Below are 21547 nucleotides of genomic sequence, written 5' to 3'. Positions count from 1 at the left end.
CCCAGAGTAACAGAGTCTGAACAGCCTAGTTAAGTAAATGCAATGAACTCTGTTTTCCATCTGAACATGAAAGGTGAGCATTCATCAAGAATAAATAAAACAAGCCCTGAGAAATGAAGCCTTGGAAAAGGAATGAAATCTCTGTATAGAAAATAAATGGGAGAAGAAATGTCTGCCAGAGAAGGAAATCCCTTGGTGAGTAGATTCATTACTCAGCAGAGACGTGGCACAGATGTCCTCTCCCCAGTTTAGCTGTAAGGCCACAGGTTTGAGAAAGCAGTAGGATTCTCACTGAAACCTTCCTATGGGTTGTCCAGGTGCTGCCTGGAAATAGGACTATGGGAAAAATATTTAGGATCTTTCCTCATGTGAGGGGTGTGGAGCTGTAGCTCACTGAACTGCATTGCAGAGATCACAACCACACATTAAGTAGCTGATGCGGAAGAAAGTGTATTTAATCCCCTCACTTTGTGTGGAAAGTGAGTTTTACTTGACTTTTACAAAGACACACCCTTGAGAACTCACTGTTTGTATTTCAGTCAGGGGTGTACCAACGAAATTAGAGGCATAATTTCATAAAATTGTTTAAAAAACAGGGAAAAAATATTTTTTACGATAAAAACCAGTATAATTTTAAGTGTTCTGTATGGCATTTTGAAAATATAAAGAAAATGGTGTTAATTGTGCGGTCTAATAATTTTAGTTTGGCTGTTTTAAGTAGCCAGAAGAATTAGACAAGCTTTGACAATACTACTGAGGTGCTAAAGGGAGAGTGTGCCCACATATTCATGTTTTTTCCAATTACCTTGATAAGTATTCTCCCTCCTATGAATGATTACATCTGAATAAAAATTATTGTTTCTGTGCACTAGAGGGTACTAGGCTACTATAAAAAATGTAGGAGGGACTTTTTTTAGCAAAATTAAGACATTCAAATTCTAACAACACTTTTTGCAAAATGTAGGAATAAGCAAAATGAACAGGAATCCTCTAGCTAGTCTTTCAAATGAGTTAAAAATGGTTCGTTTACCCAAAAATTTCTTTTCGATGGTGAGAAAGAGAATGTTTCTAACTCCACATATTTTTAATTAGACCTTGTTTAAATTAGCACTTTCAGTTTGCAAGCTGAGAATGCACACTGAAATCTATAATTTAGAAAATAGGTTATTGAATACAGGGAAAGCTTCTCTATTCCTCCCTCTGAATTTTATCACATTTTTATTGTCTGTTGTGCAGAATGCAGCCTCTCAACTCCTCCTTGTTTACATTAAAAAAAAAAACCAAAAAGGAAAGATAATCTCCTTAGTCTCTTCATCATTACTAAGATGTGCTGGATCTTGCTGGGTTTTACCTCAACACTTCCCCATTCCTGCCCTGATGTCAAACTATGCGTTGCCATCAAGTGTCAGAGTGTGTGTATATATATATATATATATATATGTATATGTTTATACATATTTCTGACTACAGCTAATTATTGGGGGGTTTTATTAGTTTCTTAGTGGCTTGAGGTGAAGAAATCTGCTGGTATGTTGTACTTCAAAACTATGTTAATTCTATCATACACTCACCAACATTGGAGGGTTTTATTTCTAGATTAGAAAGCCTGCACTAAACGAATACTTTCAAATTCTTTAGTGACAGATCAGGAGAGATGGAATTACTCATTCAGTATTTACATGGGACTTGACCTCAGTTAGAAATAGCTCAAGCTGCTTTTTTGCCAACAAAACGCTGGTAGCAGCTTCTACAAAGCACAAGCATAATTACATGTCCAAGTACAAGTGGTTTTCAGTCCTTGCGCAAAACTCACACAGACTTTCAGCATGAAACATAAATAAGAACCCTGCATGACCCATGGTAATAGTTGTCCTGGATAAATCAGATTTTGCTACATTCACATTCCTTTCCAATCTCCCTGACCTAAAGAAAGCATTGTGAAAACAAAGTGCAAATTCAGGCAAACTTTCATTTCAAATTCCAGGACTTTTCTGCACGTCTTTGCAAACAAATTAGACTATTAGTTGCTTTGAGGCAATGTTTATATTTCATTAAGATAGGACATTCCTTTAATTTCCTGATTTTTCAATTTTTCAAAGTAAAATCCATTATTGGATTGTTTTTATTAATAAGGTCTTCATAATTTCCAACTAAAATTAAAACCAGCCTAGGAAAGACACACGAGCTCAAAACCACACAGCACCCTCTGCACAACACTCTATGCAAAGAAACTCAGACAGAAAGCAAACAAATTAAATTACTAAGGATACACTAAATAATATAAACTCAAATCATGAAAAATCCATTGAACAGAGAAACAGAAAACATCAGAGGCTTCTGAAAAGACACAGAATACGAGCTACCTCTTCAAACATGAAAAAAGCATACCTGTATCTATTTATCTCATTCCTAGACTAAAACCAGTCAGTCAATAGATATAAGCTTTTCAGTCAATGTAGCAATCATTCATCTTTCTCAGACCATCTCACAGATTATTCCAGACAGGAAAAAACCACTCCACAAATGTGCATTTCTATTTTAATCTACCAGTTGCTTCCTGGTTTTAGATATTAGAATAATTAGCAAACATAATGAATATAAAATTAGTTGTCTGACTCTAGTTTATAGTGATACCAACCATTAAAAAAGTTAGGCAACAGATTAATAACAGCAGTAGTTATCCAAATAAATAGGTGAAAGTAATCCTATGACAGTATACTAAATACTAAAGGTGCTAAATGCTGCCAGAAGAAATGTCAGTTATTATTGTCAGAAGTTCATGAAAAAAAGCTACAACGCCTTTAAAAATTGCTTTGGTTACCATCTTCACACACATTTTAAGATAGGAGTTAAAGCTTACCCCTTTGTGCAGCACAATGCATCCAACACAGGAGCAGAGCTACATAGCCCAGGAACAACATCCTAGAGATTCAAAAACTCAGCAAACACATCCAGTAATATAGCCTACTTTTTTTTTATTACTTTGTGTTATTTCCACTCCTTTTTTACTTAACTGGTCCAGGGACTGACCTTGCAAAACATTTATACTCTGATTTCAGCAGTCACTTCCCCTAAACCTCTTGCAACACACAAGTGTTTCTTTTTTTTAAACCCCCTCTCTAAACCTTGCTAAATGAATAAACAAATGCCTGGCAATTTAAGTTGACACATTCCTTTCCCTGTGGTCTGCTTGTTTTGACATTACCCTTTTTTTTCCATATTTAGCCCTTCCATGCTCATATAAGGTTATGTCTTTTGCTATCTAAAAGTTGTACAACTAAATTATTTTGCAATTCCTTGTGTATTGTATGCTTAGTTAGAAAACAAATTAATGGTAAGTGTGTGTAAAAATGAACTGCTCTATACATATAATTCAAGATGTAGGTTGCAAACAATCAAAATAAAAAGCAGGCAAAAATGAACTTAGGGGTCACTCACTGGTTCTTATAGAAGATACCAACTACCCAGAACAAAGGAAATGTATTTGGTCAAATTCCTCATCAAATAAACCCAGGTGATGTTGAGGCACTTCAGTATCACATGAGAAATGATAAGGCGGAGAAGGTTTGAATGGATTGTAAGACAGATAATGAACTTTCCAAAGAAAAATATAGCATTTCGCAAAAAGAACTATATGCCTAACAAAGGAACTTCTCATGGGTTCATGTAAGCAACAGTCATATAGTCTAATAGCTTCATGAAATGTCTTGGCTTTACAAGTACTCTTCAGTGGAAATGTAGATCATAGGAAGAGAATTATTTGAGACTGAGAATTAGGGGGAAAAAACATAATTCTACAAAGTGCTCCCAGGAGATGGACATAAACCAGCTACAGGCCAGGTGCCCTCCAGTGGTGATGTCTGACTGGAATGGAGCACACCCAGATCCATCTTGTAAATGTTCCCAAAAACCCACATAACATATCCTTAAAAATCACTAGACTCCTTAGTGTACTGCTATAGGATAAAAATGAGTGTCTACAGAAAAGATCTCAAATCAACAGCAGTTGAAAATTTTTCTCTTCTTAAAATGCAGATGGAATATTTCTTTTTAAACTTTGGGCTGTGTTTTCTGTCACCAGTTGTAAGAAATGGTCTTAGTAAAACTGGCATTCAGCTGTTTTTCCTACAGAATGGACTTCAGAGAGCATAATATCTCTTCCTTTCCCTTGACAAATGACTCATGTGGAGAATGAACTCTCACCCTGCTCCATGACCCTGTGATGATCGATCAGCATCTGGTTTGCAGTTACTGGCGCACACCTTATCAGTAAGTGGATATTTCATGCACCTGTCAAAGCTGTATTTTCTCCATTTTTAAGTATTAAATCTTCTGATGTCATGAAGCTCAAACTGGTTCAGGTTTTGTCAAACTGCTTTTGGGTTATTAAACTTGTAAAATAATTATGGGCTTGAAACACGGTCAAAGATACTTTCAGGTGCAGCTGAACCAGAACTGAAATTGAAACGGTACCATAAATTTCCTGACTGCTCTCCATAAATACAGGCATTGCTAGAACTATTCAAGCTAAAAGATAACATCAGTATGCAAAACTAGGTAGATATAAAATGTCTATGAATAAATTTAAGGTGTAAATTAGAAAACTCACCTCAGCTGGTGAAGCTCTGAAGCAATATTTGTATAGGCATAACACAGGCCTGTACAGAGAAACCATCTTCAATCACAAAGCAAGAGACCAGACTCGGTCCTTTCCAGTCCTGGGTTTGTGATCTTCTTAAGTCATTGACTAAACTTACCCTAGCCAAATGGAAATAGAATCAGGAACTTAAACTTTCTTTCCTTGCTCACCTCTTTCATGGGCTATCAACTCAAAATCTAACGTCTTTTAATTGTGTCTCACTTGGTTTAGCCACCTCCAGCCTCCAACAAAACAGAGCATACAGACAAATCATGCCTCAGGACCTCTAAGGCAAGGAGAAAAGAACTCCTCTCTAGAGTTTACCTCCTACTCATGAGAAAGGCAGAAACATCTACATAGTTATGCAACCAAAGACAGTTGGATTTTGCCGAAGGAAGCAGAACTACTGCTTTGAGAACTGGTGTGACTGCACCCAAAATACTGCTGTGGACACGGCCAGACTGCCAAAATATCACCACATATTCCCTGTACAAGCAAAACTGCATGTCAAGGTGTGAGATCACAGGAAAGGACAGGTTGGAAGTTCTCTTGTCCAAAACTCCTCCACAAAACAGAGTCAGTGTGAGGTCAGAATAAGCTACTCAGGGTTTTATTAGTTCCTTACTCAACATGGAGGCTTAACATCAAAGTTCAGAGTGTTGGTTCAAACATGAATCATTTTGAGAACAGTGTTAGGAAGCCATTTTGTGTTAGGAAAACAGACCTGAGTAAGTCAATGTATTCCATAGGGGACTAATGATGACTAGTAATGGGAGCTTAATTAGCCACAGCTGAAATAGCATCTCTGACCAGTCTAATTCCAGCATGTTCTAACAGCATGCTTGCTGTCACACTTGATTTTAATGACCTCATTAGCGCACACAGAATTCTAGCACCAGCCACTGCTTTGCCCAACAATTGTCATGAAAATGTCCTATCCCACTGTATTAATAGTGAGACTATCTTTGCATCCTGAACATTTGTCTCTCCTCACGCTGGCACACAACTTCTGTGACTCATAATTACACTAACATATCATGTAATAGCTACAATCACAACCTAAGGGTGTGACAGGGAAAAACTGCTCAGTTTACTTCGTTTAAACCAAATAATCATCACACTGGTTTATTGATTTATTAATAGAACACAATTAACTAGCAATCAGTGGCATATATTTTCAGGTTCAGTATGGGCAATACACTGTCAAACAAAATGCTAATAAACATCTAACAAATAAAGAATGTTTCTTCACTAATCCCCCAAAGTTCTAATTGCGCACACAAAGCTGTGCACCCACCCACCCACGGTTATACACACAATTTCCCTCTCACACATGCCCCTGTAGGAGATGTGGGCACTTTTTGTGTACTTTGCTGCTCCTCACAACCTGCTAATGCACACAGCGGGGAGGAAGCACCACAGCCCCAGCTGTGAGTCCCTGCCTATTGCACCTGCCCAGTCACTGCCCGAGCTGGATGAAGGCTGCTGGCATGTCCACACAGAGTTTTTGGTGCCAGGGGATGAACACAGAGCAAATGGTGTCAAACCTACCTCATCTGTTTTTGACTGCTTGCTCCATTCCCACTGTTTTCCTTCCTGTTACAATTTCTTTTGTCCCATATGTTTCTTTCCAAACTGGACCTTCCCTTATTTCAGAACTCACCTGGTAACTCCCTAGTGGTTTGTCATCCCCTTTAACAGGACCAGCTGTGGCACAGTCAATCTCAGACAGGTTTGGATGCTTGAACTTGCACTGCTGTCTTATCAGCTGTTGCTGTTCAGATCATTTTACCAAGAATGGGTCATGGGAGCACCCCTGCAAACAGAAACATAGTACTAGGAATTCTTTAGGAATATTCCTTCAGCTTCTTCTAAGGTAAATTAGATAACAGCATGTGCTTAGGCAGCATTTTGCAGCAATGACAGGAGATATATCATGTCCAATTCTAAAAGTAATATAAACCCACTTCTGATTGTGTTTAAGTACCACCTCATTCTCCTGCCTTGGTGCTCTATACTCAAAAGTGAAGTGAAAATTACTTGAAAAGGTGTTCTTTGCAAAAAAAGATGTTCTCCTCCTATATAAAAGCAGCTGTCAGTAACCCTACTTTTAAATGAAGTAAGTCCTCCTACTCACAGCCAAGTGAAGCTTTACTGGAAGGCAATTCCCAGGTTATCACCATTTCCCACCAGCCTGCTCTCCCGGGATGCAGTGCTGCTCTTCTCTTGTTCCCACAGCTCCTTTCCAGGTCACCACAGATGCCAGAGGGCCGGGGTGCACCAGGACCCTGGGTGGCCCTGAAGTGTTCGCTGTCCCTTTTTGGATCTGTGCTGTGCTGGCTTAGCACAGAAGAATAAAAGGATCAGGTCAGATCGAATGCCCTGTGTCTGAAACAACTCTCTAAAGATCGTGCTTGCAGTGAAGGGTCCTGCTCACCCGGCTACAGAAAACACGCCCTCTACCTACCAACATTTCAGTTTAATTAGATACATGAAACTACCTCCTTTTTTTTTTTTTTTAATGCTTTCAGAGGAATTATCAAATTTGAAATCCCTCATTTCGCTTTCTGCCCTAGCTTTGCAGCTTTACAGTGACCTTAAAACTCTGTTCTCACTTCGGGCTATTTCAGTCTGTTACTGTCTCTGAATCACTATCAAACCTTTCATGCCAGCAGAACAGTCTGCTACTGCACAGCCATTTAAACAAACAGGCACCAAGTGGAAAGATAGGAGGACTCCAACAACATTTTTTCCCCTGAAGTTTAAACGATTCCAAACATTGCAGCATTGCACTCTGGAATTATATCAGACAATAAAAGAAAGAGATACGCAAAACAGACAATAAAAAGTAAATAGGATAAATAAAGATTTAAAGGTAGGTGAGAATAGAAAGACTTGCTTAGAAATAAATAGTCCTTTTAGAAAAAAAAAACTAGCATGGAGCAGTCTAGAGCTTGTAAAAAATTATGATTATGATTTTTTTTTTTAAAGTTTCATTACATATCAGTAGTATGTCCCCAATGGCTGCACTTTCCCAAAGGACAATTAAAGTTACCATCAACTCTTCCTGTAACTACTCCAGCACACAACCCAGCTACCTAGCAGGGAGGTGACACAAGCATTTCTTTTTGCAGAAACTTACTGGCTACACTGTCATTTTTATGCTATGGTAACACTCAGACCCCACCCCCAGACTGTACTGTAAGATTGAGAATAAACCAAAACCAGGCCTTTTCCCTAAAAGCCAAGACTCCAGTAAGGTGTAACGCAAGTATACTTAAACTAGCAAACAAAAAAAGGGACGAACCCAATAAGCGCACGTTGCCCTAACCCTCCAGCAAGTCCTTTCTAAGAAAGGGATGTGAAAGGGAAGAATGAGATTGCAGTGACAATTCCTCTGCAGCAAGGGAGAAGTAAGAAAATGATGATGCTTTCAAATTATAATGTGTGGGAACAAAGGCTATTAGGGAAAGATTCAAGACAAGTAATCATCTGTATAGGAAATGACACAAAAGAATAAGGCAGAGTCCGTGCAGTCGTTGGAGTTGAATGGAAATAAATAGTTCCTCCTTGAACTAACAGATTTGGTGTTAGGGTCACAAAAATGAAGAAGGTAAAACAGGCTGCCCTTACTCAACAGTAACAGACAAGCAAAACTGGCCTAAGAAATTGTATTGTAGATTACACAAAGAAAATGTGCAAAGAACAAGGTATTGCAGAGATAAGGTCTAAAAGTACAATCTCAAAGTGCTGGGGGCTCTACAAACGTTGCACTGCTCAGCAACGTCCCTTTGATTTCCATCAGTCTCAAGAAGCACAAACACTGGGTAAAGGTAAACCAAAGGCTATATAACTTCCAGGTCATTTTGCCCTCCTCCAACTCAATGCCCCCTCTGGCATCCTGGCCAAGATCCATTACTAAGGATTACCAGTGTGCAGTTGTTTTAAAAATTCAAAATTGCAGACAATGAGCTTGAATCCATTCAGACATTCACTAATGTAGTCTTTAGTCTTACACTCCACATCACTAAATAACAGTCCTGAACCAAGGTAGGTAAAGACGGAGTGTCCTCAAACACACCTCTCACCAGTTTTTGCAACTGATTTGATTTAACCTCTCAGATCCATTCAGATTGCAGGATGCTGAGACTCAGTCTTGCACACCTAATTTTAGTCTGATAAGGCACCTGTACTTTGGATTTGAGATTGCTTTTGCAGTTGATGGTCTGAAAGCAACAGGGGGAAAAAAAAAAAGATGGTAACCAATTCTTAAAAAAATAAAAAATGTTGTTTTCTAACTGAGACGTATCCCTTTCTTAATGCTGAAATTCTGTTTTCTGATAAAAGGAGTATTTATCAGCAAGGACTCTTCAGACTTCCATCTAGGTACATTTCAACAGATACAGTCACAATGCTTTTTTCTACAGAAGACTCCACCTTTGCAGACTATTTCTGAAGTGAAACTGCAGCCAAAGTAAATCAAATATTGTTGAAGTACAGTTCACTAATCTAAACCCCAAATAATTTTTGAACTCTGAATGCTGAGTCCCTAAATACTCTATTCAGCTGCCAAAGGTGCAGAACTGTTTCATGGACTTCATGACTACACTGTCAGTAGTCTAGTTCCCTGTTCTGGTCTTAAACCCAAAGCCACATGGACATACTGCAGTGAGAACGGCTCACCTTGAAGAATTGTGAGAGTTCCAAAGTTCCCAACAGAAACATAAACATCCAGATGCTACTTAATTATGGGGAAGAAAAATTAAAAAAAAAAAAAAAAAAAAAAAGAGACCTGAGGAAAAAAACTCAAAATGAACTTGAGTTTGTTTTTTCAGCCTGCCTAGCCCTTTACTAACACCAACAGACAAATAAAAAATAAACATACAAACTCTGCAAAGAAGGAATTCCCAGTGACCATTTTTCACTGCAGCCCAGACTCCTCCTTCCAGTAAGTGCTTTGTGCATGTGTGCTGAGTTACCCGAACTCCATCCAGACAATACCAGACTACCTTTCTTGAAAGGACAATAAATACAAGCTACTTGTAACAAATATTACAGAACCTTAAAAAGGATTTACTGTGCATTTACTTCATAAATGCCTCATTCTTTTTAAAAAAAAATTATATTTACCTGTGCTCTTTCTTCCCCCAATCTCATACTTTATTTAGGAGAATAAAAACAAGGGTTGGAATGATAAGCTTATCAGCTGGGGATGACAAGTGTCTGAGTCACAATAGACATTTGAAAAGCAATGGAGGGAACAGGGGGAAGAACTGTGCCCAGCAGGACTATTTCAGCATCCCAATGCTGAGGACCAGCAACACATTCAAAGGCTGAAATGGAGCAGTTTATCATGGACAGGATGCTTCTCTAACTCCCTGCAATAAAGTTCAGCTTTGTTTTACCTGAATAATTTTAGGTATCAATACCATCAGTAAAGAATGTCGCAGTGAGTGTCAATAATTAAACTGATTAATTATAAAGAGAACCTTGCAAGCTTTTAGAGCAAAATTTCAAAAACTAACCTGATGATCTGATTTATTTTATTACAGTAGATTGCATAAATCAGATTTAGATAGAGGGAGAGAACATATTGAATTAAGAACAGTATTAACAACCTCTGTTTACCTCCATATACCCTGCAATTGTTCAAAAAGTCCAGAAGCCATTGATTCAATCTGTTTTAGCTATATACCGTCAAAAATATGGTAAACTAAAAAGAAAAACTAAATACTTTTTTGTTGTTGTTGTTCTTTTTGTACCTCAGTATGATCCAGAATTTAAATCCAATCACTACCAACAAACTCAGTTACATGATTCTTAAATCCCCTCTCTCTCTCAGACTTCAAAGTCAACTGCTTAGAGCTACCTACCTGTACCTACCCACTTTGGCTAACACAAAAACCAGAGTGATTAAAATCTATTTTCAGTCCCTAGGTCAGGGTCACAGATACTTCTGACATTTCTCAGGGCCAGAATCATTCTGAAAGTACAAACCTGCATTTGTTCCTGAGCGTGGCTCACAGCTTTTCTGTAACACAAACACCTAACAAGGAACACCTGGCTTGAGCATGGTGACCCAGTATAATGGTTCATTCCCAGCACCTGTCTCCAAGCAGATGACTCAGTGTCTCCTTTACTTGAAGACAAAAGTTCCCAAGTGTTTTGAGCTCCTAATCAAAATATTTGATTTAGCTAACTAAAACCCCCTTTCTGCCAATTTTATATACTTAGAGCTTTTCAGTGATCAGGCATCATACTGTCGTATGTGTAAAAACACATTTTACATTGCAAAGAGTTTCTATTACTTGGGAGCATAGAATTAAGCATCTGTATAAATTGCATGACTATAGTCTCAGTAATGAGTTTGTTTTCTATTAGCTCTGCTCAACTGCTCACCAGGTTGCTCATTTCCCAGTCAGCTATTACCTGTCTGAAGTGCATTTCCATGGTAGAAAAAGAGCAAAAGCTTCTCCTGCTACTTAGCTCCTCAAGTATGAAAACACGTTAAATTAATCAACTCAGGTGGAAAAATTAATGAGGCTGCTAGAAGATACAGTAGAAACACCATTAATTTCCCAACCAGTCCACGATTCATAGACTGCAGAAAAGGACTGCACTTAGCCTAGCTGCTTTGCTTTTATAACACAACATTACAACATACAGGCTTCACCCCACCTCAAGTTCTGGTAAGATGAAAGACCCAGGCAGAGAGAGAAAACACTGTTTTCTTACAAGAGAGAGCTCCTTTAACTGGAGAGCAGCTGAGAAAAAAAAAAGTGGGCAGCACATAACAAATATTCTAAAGAAAGATCCTGGACTTTTTTTTTTTTAAATTAGACTTTTAGAGAGCTCTGACCTCAGGACACAGCATGGTAAAACTGGCAAGAACATGGATGCAGAATAATTCACTATTTTATTTATTTCCCATATCAGCCAAAGCAAAGAGTAAGTTACCTTTGAACTCTTGCCACATACACGCATCTGTTTTGCTTCACCTAACAAGGCTTTCTGAGAAGCACATTGTAAATGCTGAGTGCAGCAAGCTGTGAAAAAGGGTAGGCATCATACCCCAGTGATCCCAGTGTTTTATAGGGCCTGGGACTCCACACTGCAGCTCTTTCAAGAAACAGCAACCACAGAAGCTGTGCTTAAGAGCTCTGTGCTAAAGAAGCAAGGGAAGATGCAATGACTGTAACAACAGCAGAGATAATCTCAGTCCTGAATTGAACTACCTGTTGGTTACCTGAGGAACTCTTTGCATCACAGCATGGAGCTCAGAGCTGGATTCTCAGCAGGGCATGTGATACACTCCAGGCTGCCATGCTTGAACTGATCCTGTGTGTGCCACACCAGCTTTTAACTTAGCTTACCTTCCACACAGAAACTCAGCTAAATGGAAAATGCAAGGCTTACTCTTCAATACACCCATTGAATCCATGCAAGCCCCTTATTAAATATATGGTATTTAAACCACATTTAGGAAATAAATTCTTGTTCATCACTTAGCTCCTGATCCAACAAAATCTAAACCTGTATTGAGGTTATGTTGACCAGTGTTAAGATTATGCACAATTTTGTTCTACGAAACGATTGCTACAACTGAAGAGTTTAGGTGAAGACTTAATTGAGGAAAGCAAATCAGGACAGGCTGCAGAAAATGCAGTAATGTCAGTTTTTACTAAAACTGTTTATTACAAATGTTTAGTAGAACATTAGATGATTAGTATGACAGTCTAGATTAAAGTGACCCTTTAAGGGCAAATCTAAAAACATTATTCACTCTTAGTGACAGTGTGTTCAATCAAATCACTATATTGGTATTTTGTGCTTCATCAGTCAAGCATAGAACTAAAATACTTTTAGAGTGTCTCACACTTTCAGGCGTTACCTACAAATCTCAACCATGGGAATAGTTCAACATCTCAGTGGTTTTCTTTACAGGGCCTGCACCACCTGCTACGTCCAACAGCAATTAAGCTGCTCCCAATTAAGCAAACGCAGAAACTGACCGAATGGTTAGCACTCTCACACCGGGCATTGCAGAGGAGCTGGGACTGACCAGGTGTGTCTGGTTAACGCGGAGCAGGAGAAGAGGCTGTGGCAGCCCCAGCTGCGCTCAGATGACCCCACCGTCACTAAAGGGGGCTGTGTGGAAGCTACCTATGGTAAAACACCCATTTCTCACGTTTCGAGGCCTACGGAAAAGCACCCCCGAGGCAGCCCCGGGCGGACAGGAGGAGGCAGGGGGGCTGCTCGGGGGCGAGGCGGCTGCCGAGCCCGGAGCGGTGCCGCCGGCCGGGCCGTGGCACGGCCCTTTGTTGTCGGCCGCGGCGGCGCGCTCGCCGCTCGCTGTGAGGGTGGGCGTGGGCGGGGGGCGGTCGCGCCGCCGCCGAGGCCGCCGCCCGCCGGCACCTGCCTCCCCCCGGGGCGGGACTTGGCTCCCGGGGCCGAGAGATTCTCCCGAGCCGCCGGGGACCGCGGGGACAGCCCCGCCGCGCCTTTGTGCGGGGCCAGCGCCGCTGCTGCCGCGCCGGGCTCTGCTCGCCACGCGCCCGGGCGGGTCCGGCCGCTCCTCGGGCAGCGCGGCGGGGTTTCCCCTCCCTCCCTCCCTCCCTCGCTGCCCGCCCCCTGTCTCCCGCTCCTGCCAGGATGGTGGACCTGGACAGCGAGGTGCCTCCGCTGCCGCCGCGGTACCGCTTTCGGGACTTGCTGCTGGGCGACCAGGGCTGGCAGAGCGACGACAGGTGAGCGCGGGGCGCGGTGTCCGCGGCGGGGTCGCGGGGCCGGGCAGCCTTCCGGGACGGCTCCTCCGCCCGCGGGAGCGCAGCCCCGGGGGAAACTTTGCCGGGCACGGGGTGCGACGGCCGCCGAGGGCTGCGGTGCCGCGCCCCGCCCGTAGCCGGGGCCGGCCGGGCCGGTGCCCCCGAGCCGAGCGCGGGGCATCCCGCAGCCTCCGGAGCGCTGCCGCGAACGGCGGAGCCTTTCCCTGCCCCACAGCACCGCAGGAGCAGGACAGGTGAGAGATTGTCTCCGTATGACAACGTTCGCCGAGGAAACGTCCCAAACAAAACATGCTTTTCCTGTTTGTCCAAAGGCTAATTGCGGGACGCTCTCGCTCTCCTGTATCCAGGCTTCTTTACATGCAGTTTCTTTTAATGCTGCGATCCTAGGCATGGACACAACTACCACTATTTTATTCCTTTATGAATTCTTTCAAATTTGTCAGCATCTTTAAGTACACCCGATAGAAAAAGATGCGTTTGTTTCAAGTCAAATGTTGTCCTTCAAAATAATAAACAAAGAGCCCTTTACATTAAAAGAAAAAAGCAAACCAGGAATGTGTGTTCAGTTTTAAAATGTTGAATGAACAGCGTTCATGAACAGCACCTGCATCATTCCACTCTGCTGGACCATACAACCTTGTGTCTCAATAGACTATTACATGATCCCATCTTGCAAAATTATGTGTCATATCCACTTTGTACCAACACTTTCTTGTAGTCAAAGGACAGAAAAGCAAACTCGGTAATATACTGGATAGCTTTTAATTCAATATATTTGCATTGTCAGAGTATATCTTTAACTTGGCAGTCAGAAACTTTGATTTTAATGCTGTTCTACATTGTTCAGATTTTTGCTACTTTCCTAAAGAACGATGGATTCTTATTGATTGATAATCACAAGATCATGCAAATATGTAACTAATTATTGCCTTTGTTTAGGAGAATATGCTGTACATTGAAGCAGTTAAACAAATGTTTTTTATTCAGAGAGGTATGAAATGGTTATTGACATCTTAATATAGTCACCAAAAATGAATGCTGTTGGTTGGAAATGACAGCATTGTAACTACATAATGGAGAGTTAAATAGTATGTTTAGCAAAGCATGCTTTTACTGTTTAAAAAAATTAGAAGTGTATTGTAATGTAGTCATTACTTCTGATTACAGTATTCATTGAGGTTTTAGAAAATTTAGCATCTTACACCTGCATCTTATTTCCTACTGGAACAGGAAAAAACTCCACAACCTTTCTTATTGTAACAACTTTATTTGTTTATTTGGGGTTTTGATGGCTAAAATGTAAAAATATTCTTTGTGTATCTTTTTGGATCACTCTGGGGCTTAACACTTTTTCCAACTCTAGTTTAAACTTCTGTCAAGCACTTCCCTGATGCCAGTTGTTTGACTTGCACTTTATGAAGTTACCTTCTGCGGAAGAAGCATGATCTGGTCTCAAATAGCAAATAGTGTAACTGCACAACCCAGAGCATCCTTTTAGCTATTGTCTATTTCAGGTCTGCGTGCACTTAAAAAAATGAAAATAAATAATCCTTAATACAATTTTGATAGCAGAATTATAGCATAAAAGTCTTCCAGTTTGAAAACTGCAGCAAAGAACTGATGGAAAATTAAGAGTAAATTTTAATTATTTCAGTAATATTCCAACAACCATTACAAGAAAGCTCTCTGGCACAATCTGAAATTTAAAAATGTAAATGGCTTTCTAGATCTTTATGCATTGTCCTGTGCTGAGGCTGTGGCAGGAAGGTGTGCAGGGGTTTCCCCACAATGCCAGCAAGATTGTGTTTTACATGAGGCTGTGATAGCAGCATTCTCTCCTCCAGCTCTGTAAGTTACCATAGCAGTAGTTTTGGATACCAGCTTTCCAGTAACTGAACAAGAGCCATTCTTATAAAGATCTTGAGTATTATCTTTTGTTTGTCTGTCCAGATTCTTACTTTCCTGAAGTGGAGGCTATCATGTGTAATACTGAAATATTCATTCCTTCCTATGTTGTTGGAATATTGCTGCTATCCATTATAGAAAAAGCATGCATATTCTGCATAGAAATAGCATCAAGTGGAATACTTAGAATATTAGCCATACTTCCAGGAAATACTGAATGAGAAAGACTGCAGACCTATGGGGACCCTGAGATCAGCTTCTTATTAGTTTGCAATGATTGATATTACACAAGTATATATTATTTTGGTCTGCTTTATTTTCTTTGCACTCTTATGTAAATGATTCTTAGCTGGTTTTGAAGCATATCCTTTGTATTGCATTCTAAGCAGTGTGCAATATAGGTATTGCCAGAGGTGTTGTTTGTAACCTCTTCAGATGAGTGGATGTTAACTATGAAAGGAGTATCTGAATAGTGAAATACAGTTGAAGTAGCCTTATAGCACTTGGTCAAGATAGTTCATTTTAGTTATTGGCCTTTGGCTGAGATGCTGCAAATAAGTTTTCTGCCTGTTTCCAGTTCACTGCAACTTCTTAATTCCACTTGCTCTCAACTCTGGCAGTGATGTATGCTAAGGGTTTTCCATCTGTGTGATCATCTGTGTGAACTTCAGGTCTGTTACCAGCCAAACCCTGTGTCTTGTCTTAGTTCCATTCTCTTTTTGATCTTCCCGGTCTGTTCATCCTTGGGGGATCTCTTTTCTGCTTCCATTATGCCTTTTCTGGAAAAATGCTGGCTTTTTGCTGATAGGGTCCACCTCCTTGTTTTCTGAAGCTTGTTGGTTCTTTAGAGTGGAGAGGAGATGGAATTATTCTTCCCATCTGCCACAACCCACCCAGGATTCTGTGTCTCCAAATCACAGTTTTAGTAGCACAGTTCACCATTATATGTCATGTGGTAGTATTTAATAATAAATACGATGGAAATTATGTGACCTCTTCTCTTTTTGTTGAAAGATACATTTCTGACACAATCATATTTCAATTTTGAAACCTTAATTATTATGTTCCTTTAGGATGAGTGTTTGATCCCCCCTTTCTTTTAAGTGTTCCTGTTAATTTATAAAATGCACATGTGCTAAAATGCTTAGTTGATTGTAATAGGACTCTCATTCAGGAGCTTTGTTCTTAGATCTCTACCTGTTTGGAGACTGATTTCTAATATTTTTTTTCTTTTTTTTCTTGGGGACTTCTCCTATAGTGGAGCTTTACTCAGACTTCTCTTTTTTTTTTTTGCTATCTAGTTCATGATCCGCTCCTTACCTGCATTTCTTCAATGCAGTAACATCCACCTTACTGCTTTTGCATTTCTGTCCCCTCCCCCAAGAAATTCTGCTTTCATAGCTTAGATTCATAGCCAGCCTTGCAGTTGGCTTCAGTAACAGATGGGTTCTGGGCTGTCATCTTCCACAAACCGCCAAATTGGATTGTATATTATTTTTCATAAAAGAAGTTGCTGTGTGCAGAAGAACATAGTGAATCTTTGACAAATGATTTTGTTCAGTAAGAAAGCTACTCTGAATAATTTATTGGCATTCTTGAATTTGCTGAGTGGTTTTTTTTTCAAAAAAAGGATGTTAAAACCAGTTTTGGTTTTTGAAAAGCTAGATTTTCAAAGGACCCAGTTCCCTTTGAAAGCCGTGGAGATGAAGCTTGATGCTTACACTACACTCATTTTATATGGAAAACACTTCTACAAGGCAGCATGTAAAAGATCAGCCCAGTTAGAGCGTGTCTATGTGGCAAGCAGGTGAATTCTGTGGCAAGCAGGGCAGTGGATCAGGTTTCCTCTGGCCATGTAAATATCCCTGGGGCTGGGCTGAGAGTAAGGAGAAGATTGGATCATTGACTTTCTCACTAGTTTTGTAAATATGGCTAATATCTCTTTGCAAATCTTACATTTTATTTCATTACTGAAAGTCTCTGAAAATGAAACAGACTTTTTTGATTTGCTGGATATTCTGAGATGTTTATTGACCATCATAAAGCAGTTTACCTTTTAGTTTGGCTCCTGAGAAGTGAGCAGAAATCAAGGGGGAACTCAGTGATTAGCACAAGTTATTCACCTGTTAATTCAGCCAGGTTTCACTAAATTGTGATTGGAACAGTAAACTATGAAATGAAATGTTTCATAATCCTACTGATCATCGGTCCTTATTCTTACCAGCTGTGTTGAAGAGCAACACAAATAAAAATAGAAAATAGGAAATACCCTACCTGGTGAAGAGGTGATATGTTCAAAGTTGGTAAATAATTTTCTTCAGAGGAGGGGAGAAAAGAGGTTGTTTATTTTAGGTTCCCATGTAAGTTTGGGAAAGCTACAATGAAGAGGTTTTTGTGTACATAAATAGTTACCACTTGCTTCAAAACAGCCAAACCCCAGCATGCTAGAGGTGTAAAGAAAGTGTTCTAAGTTTAAAATTAAAAAGCATTTGCATTCTGTCCATATCACTGCCTTTTTATTAAGGTCTTTAGTATCTTGCAGAGCACAGTTTACCTCACATTTCTTAAACCATTTATGTCCAGACATTTAATCCTTTCTTTAGAAGCTTATGAAGATATAAAACCTGCATTTGTTTTAGTGAATTCTAGCAAGCCAGGAATGTTTCCACCACTGAAGCATGACTGCTTGTTCTGATGAACTGTTCAAATTCTCCTCTGCCTGCTCTGACAAAAATGTCTTGAACTGTGCAGTGCCTAGGAATGGTTTGGCAGTTGGAGTGTCCAAGGAGACAATATGAACAGATAACTTGTGGGTAGTCCAACCCCCACCTTCAAAGCATTAGATTTCATAACTTTTCTATGTGCTGCTGCAAGATATTTTTGCAATTTTCAGTTGTGGAACAAAAATTTACATTTTCCAATTCTGTAAATTTTTTTCTATTCTGTAGATATATATATATAACAAGAACATTAACTGGTGCTGGAAATTCATTTAAAATCCTGCTCCTGTATTGAGATTAAAATTTGAGTCATTTTGATACAGTATATACTTTAATTTTAAAACTATAGAGCTAAATTTTACCTTTGTGAAAGAACTGTTCTTACCCTGAGTACTTATAGGATTAAATTAAAATCAGCCTTCCATTCTGGTGTGCTTTTTGCATAAATGCACATTACCACCTCTCTGGAGGGGAAGGAGATTCACATAATACAGAACACCTCCACACATCACTTGGACAATTGCATCCTGCTGGCTGTCATGTTGACTGGTGACTTTCAAGGAACAGCTCCCCACTGTAAATCTCAGAAGGCACTTTAACAGTCATTTGTCACAGTGTGAATTAGTGAGTAAAGCCCTCCCTTTGCCTTTCCTTTTGGAAATCACCTGAGATTGTTAAACTAAAAGTGGATGAAAGCCCACATGTTTCTGATTCAAGTGATTTAAAATAACTGAGTCTAGATTCAACTTGGATAAAAATTCTATTATAATTTCCTCAAAAGAAAATTCTATTACAGTTCCTTCAAAATAATCCTCCTCTTTCCTTCAAGAAACACTTTAGTCGATTTGGCCTCCTCATTTTAGAAAACATGTTAACTTACAGGAATTCTTTCATTTAACAGAGGCTACAAATAAAAGGACTTGAGCAGATATTGTCAAGTTTATTTTGATTTGCCCTTGTAACTACATTTTTAAAACCCATAAAGAGATTTAGAAGCCTAAACTCTATTGTAAAAGCTTGATTTTGATTGAAATTGCTCAAGATCTTAACAGTCTAATTCTCTAAGAGGAAGTGTTTCCATTTCTGCAGTGAGACTTTGCATAGTAGTAGTTGGAAAGTTTAGGTTGCCCTAAACCCTGAAAAAACTTGCTTCATGTACAGGCCAAGCCCTTTCTCACTGCTTAAAAAAAGAGATTGAAGAGAAATATTGACGTTTGTAAAACTGGTGCATTTGCCACACCAAGAGACCAGAGTTTACACTCATGTGGCAGGTTTAGGAGTACAGTCCCAGATAAATAAACTGTTTATATATCTCCATACTCACCATCATTCTAAATTTATCTTAAGATGGTCCCTGTTTGAGATAAAACACCTGTGTGTAAGGGAGAGGAAGTACTGCTTTGTAGAAGGGAGTGCCATCGTCCTCATTCTAATTTGTGTTTTACCATATTTCTTGCAACAACGACAGAGGCCAAAATATGTTGTTTTTATGTTTCTGTATTCCACTTGAACCAGCACACAGTGTGGAATTGGGGAAGGACGTGGAAAGAAAAAGGTAACATTTCAGTGCTGTTATGACTGATCTGTCCAAAGAAGACTTTGGTAGCATATCCCAGCAGAAGTTTTAACCTGCACAAACCCCTTAAGTGTCTCATCTTGAAAACTCTTACAGACCAAGCAGTTTTCCTCCCCTGGGACAACATGATGCACAGTTTGTAAATGTACTTGGTACTTCAATCATTACTTAATTATAGACTTATTGCTAAAGCTCTTATTTTTCCTTCTACAACTTGACACATACTACTTTACATCTGGCAGACTCTATAATACTCCATGGGGAGCAAAAGCAGTTCTTTCCCTCCTAATTTTATGAGCATTATTCTATCACATCCAATGATTAAGACTATTTATTTTATAATAGTAAGCCCTGTGCTGCACTATGCCTTTCTTTCAGAATGACTCTTCTATAACAAATGGTGACATTGATTCATGTTTATGAATGTTTATTTCCCCTTTATCCTGTAACAAAGAAGTAGATCACTTGGAGCACCAGAACTGTCTGCACTTTCTTTTATAGAAAGAGTAAAGTTGTAAAATAAATCTGCTAACCATTTCTGCACTATACATTCAGTTTCTAGACGTCGCAATTAAAGGTGATCTTTATCTTACCTGAATTCTGACACAGTATGCCTAGGTGCTTGTACTAATCCACTAAACACTTTAAATGTGGATTCTTCACTTTTTTTTACAAGTAAACGAACAAGTTAAGTCCTTCCTGAAGGCCTCCACTCCATGGTCCCATAATCTGTGTCATTGGAGAGAATGCCATTCAGGAGCTGTAAATGTTCTGCAGCATAGAAAATTTGGTGCAGAATGCCTTAAAACAGCTGTTAAAGATTTCAGCCTCCCCCGTGCAATCATCTGCTAATTATGTTAGCAGTCAACTTCCTGGTGGGAAGTAGCAATAAAACAGAAACAGTCATTAGGAGACAAAACCCAGTGTTTATTCTCACGGATAAAAACAGTGATATTATTATTTACTCAGAAGTATCTCAAGGGGCAAATCCTGCCTCTACTTATGGAGATATCTGTTGGGAAGTGCTGTACTTTTGTGGTGGAAAGCAGGTTGCCAAGTCTGTCATCTCTGTGCCTGCCTTGCCAAGTACCAAGCTATGGAAGGTGTGGAAGGAAGGCATTAGGTTAAGATCAGTGCAAGTTACCTACTGAGTTAGCAAAAAGGAGAAGACTCTGCCTACCCCTGTGCCTGGGTGTGACAAGTCTCCTGCCAGGTTTAGCTATTAATAACTGCATCTCCAACAGCCAGCACGAGGGTCATGTGCCTGGCAGGGACAATGACACAGTTTGAACAACAGGCCTCACTATGGGTTAGGTCTGGCCCTCCCTCCTAGGTTCTGTAGCCTGAGTCAAACCCCTTTGGCGTTTTGTAAAGAAAAGAGTTTTGCCCTTTAGCTTTCTATGATGTTAAAGTTAATGGCATTTACTGTATTTGTAGCTTAAAGGTACACAGCTCCTTCATAGTATAGTGATTGTTAAAATATTTAATAGGGAGTAAACATTATAAAACAGCCTCTCTCATTTATTGTTCCAAATAACCAAAAACGTTCTAGAGATTTTACGCTTTTATCGCTTTGTTTTCTCTTGCCCTTGTGGCTAAAGAAAGCTGCAGTACACACGAAACCAGGGTTACCAAACCTAATCTGACCCAAATGCCAATGGGAAAAAACCCAACAAGCTGCACTGCAAGTTGAAAACTGTGGTTATGTTTGTTGCTTCTGAATAACACCTGTTAATACACAACATTCCCTGACCCTGGAATGGGATTTACTTTCTCATCTTCACACCAAACTCAAAGGAGCTGAGGGCACTGGTCACTTATCACTGTTGCCCTGTGGTTCTCACCATGGAGCAGAGACAGCTCTAACAGAGGACTAAAGGCTAAGCTCTATATTTAGCTGAATGTACCCTTTTGAGAAGTG

General features: G+C 39.8%; 2 protein-coding genes and 1 long non-coding RNA gene across 10 annotated transcripts in view; 1 reads left to right on the top strand and 2 right to left on the bottom strand.

The window, feature by feature from the left end:
- The window catches only part of CFH (complement factor H), a 33879-nt gene extending 30851 nt beyond the window's left edge, over positions 1 to 3028 (bottom strand). Inside the window, exon 1 of one of the 3 annotated variants that reach the window (XM_042029901.1) lies at positions 2861 to 3028. In XM_042029901.1, the coding sequence (XP_041885835.1) occupies positions 2861 to 2921 (61 nt within the window). In that variant the 5' untranslated portion in view covers positions 2922 to 3028. The remainder of the gene's footprint in view (positions 1 to 2860) is intronic. The other 2 variants (XM_042029900.1, XM_042029898.1) reach the window with 2 other exon arrangements.
- A 1583-nt stretch (positions 3029 to 4611) lies between these two features.
- Positions 4612 to 7236, bottom strand: LOC121666016. The gene is made up of 3 exons (XR_006016535.1): positions 6777 to 7236; positions 6191 to 6455; positions 4612 to 4758 (listed from the first exon to the last, which is right to left on the bottom strand). It is a non-coding gene; the product is annotated as an uncharacterized LOC121666016 (long non-coding RNA).
- Positions 7237 to 13191: 5955 nt separating this feature from the next.
- Positions 13192 to 21547, top strand: part of KCNT2 (potassium sodium-activated channel subfamily T member 2) — a 115306-nt gene continuing 106950 nt past the window's right edge. For all 6 annotated transcript variants that reach the window (XM_042029893.1, XM_042029895.1, XM_042029892.1 and 3 more), the window contains exon 1: positions 13192 to 13386. In XM_042029893.1, coding sequence (XP_041885827.1) covers positions 13292 to 13386 — 95 coding nt within the window. In that variant the 5' untranslated portion in view covers positions 13192 to 13291. The remainder of the gene's footprint in view (positions 13387 to 21547) is intronic.

Source organism: Corvus kubaryi, unplaced genomic scaffold (assembly GCF_017639235.1).
Source record: "Corvus kubaryi isolate FWS band 111438036 unplaced genomic scaffold, C.kubaryi_AGA036_p1.0 37334, whole genome shotgun sequence".
NCBI classification, from domain to species: Eukaryota; Metazoa; Chordata; class Aves; order Passeriformes; family Corvidae; genus Corvus; species Corvus kubaryi.
This window is presented reverse-complemented; position numbering and strand designations above follow the sequence as displayed.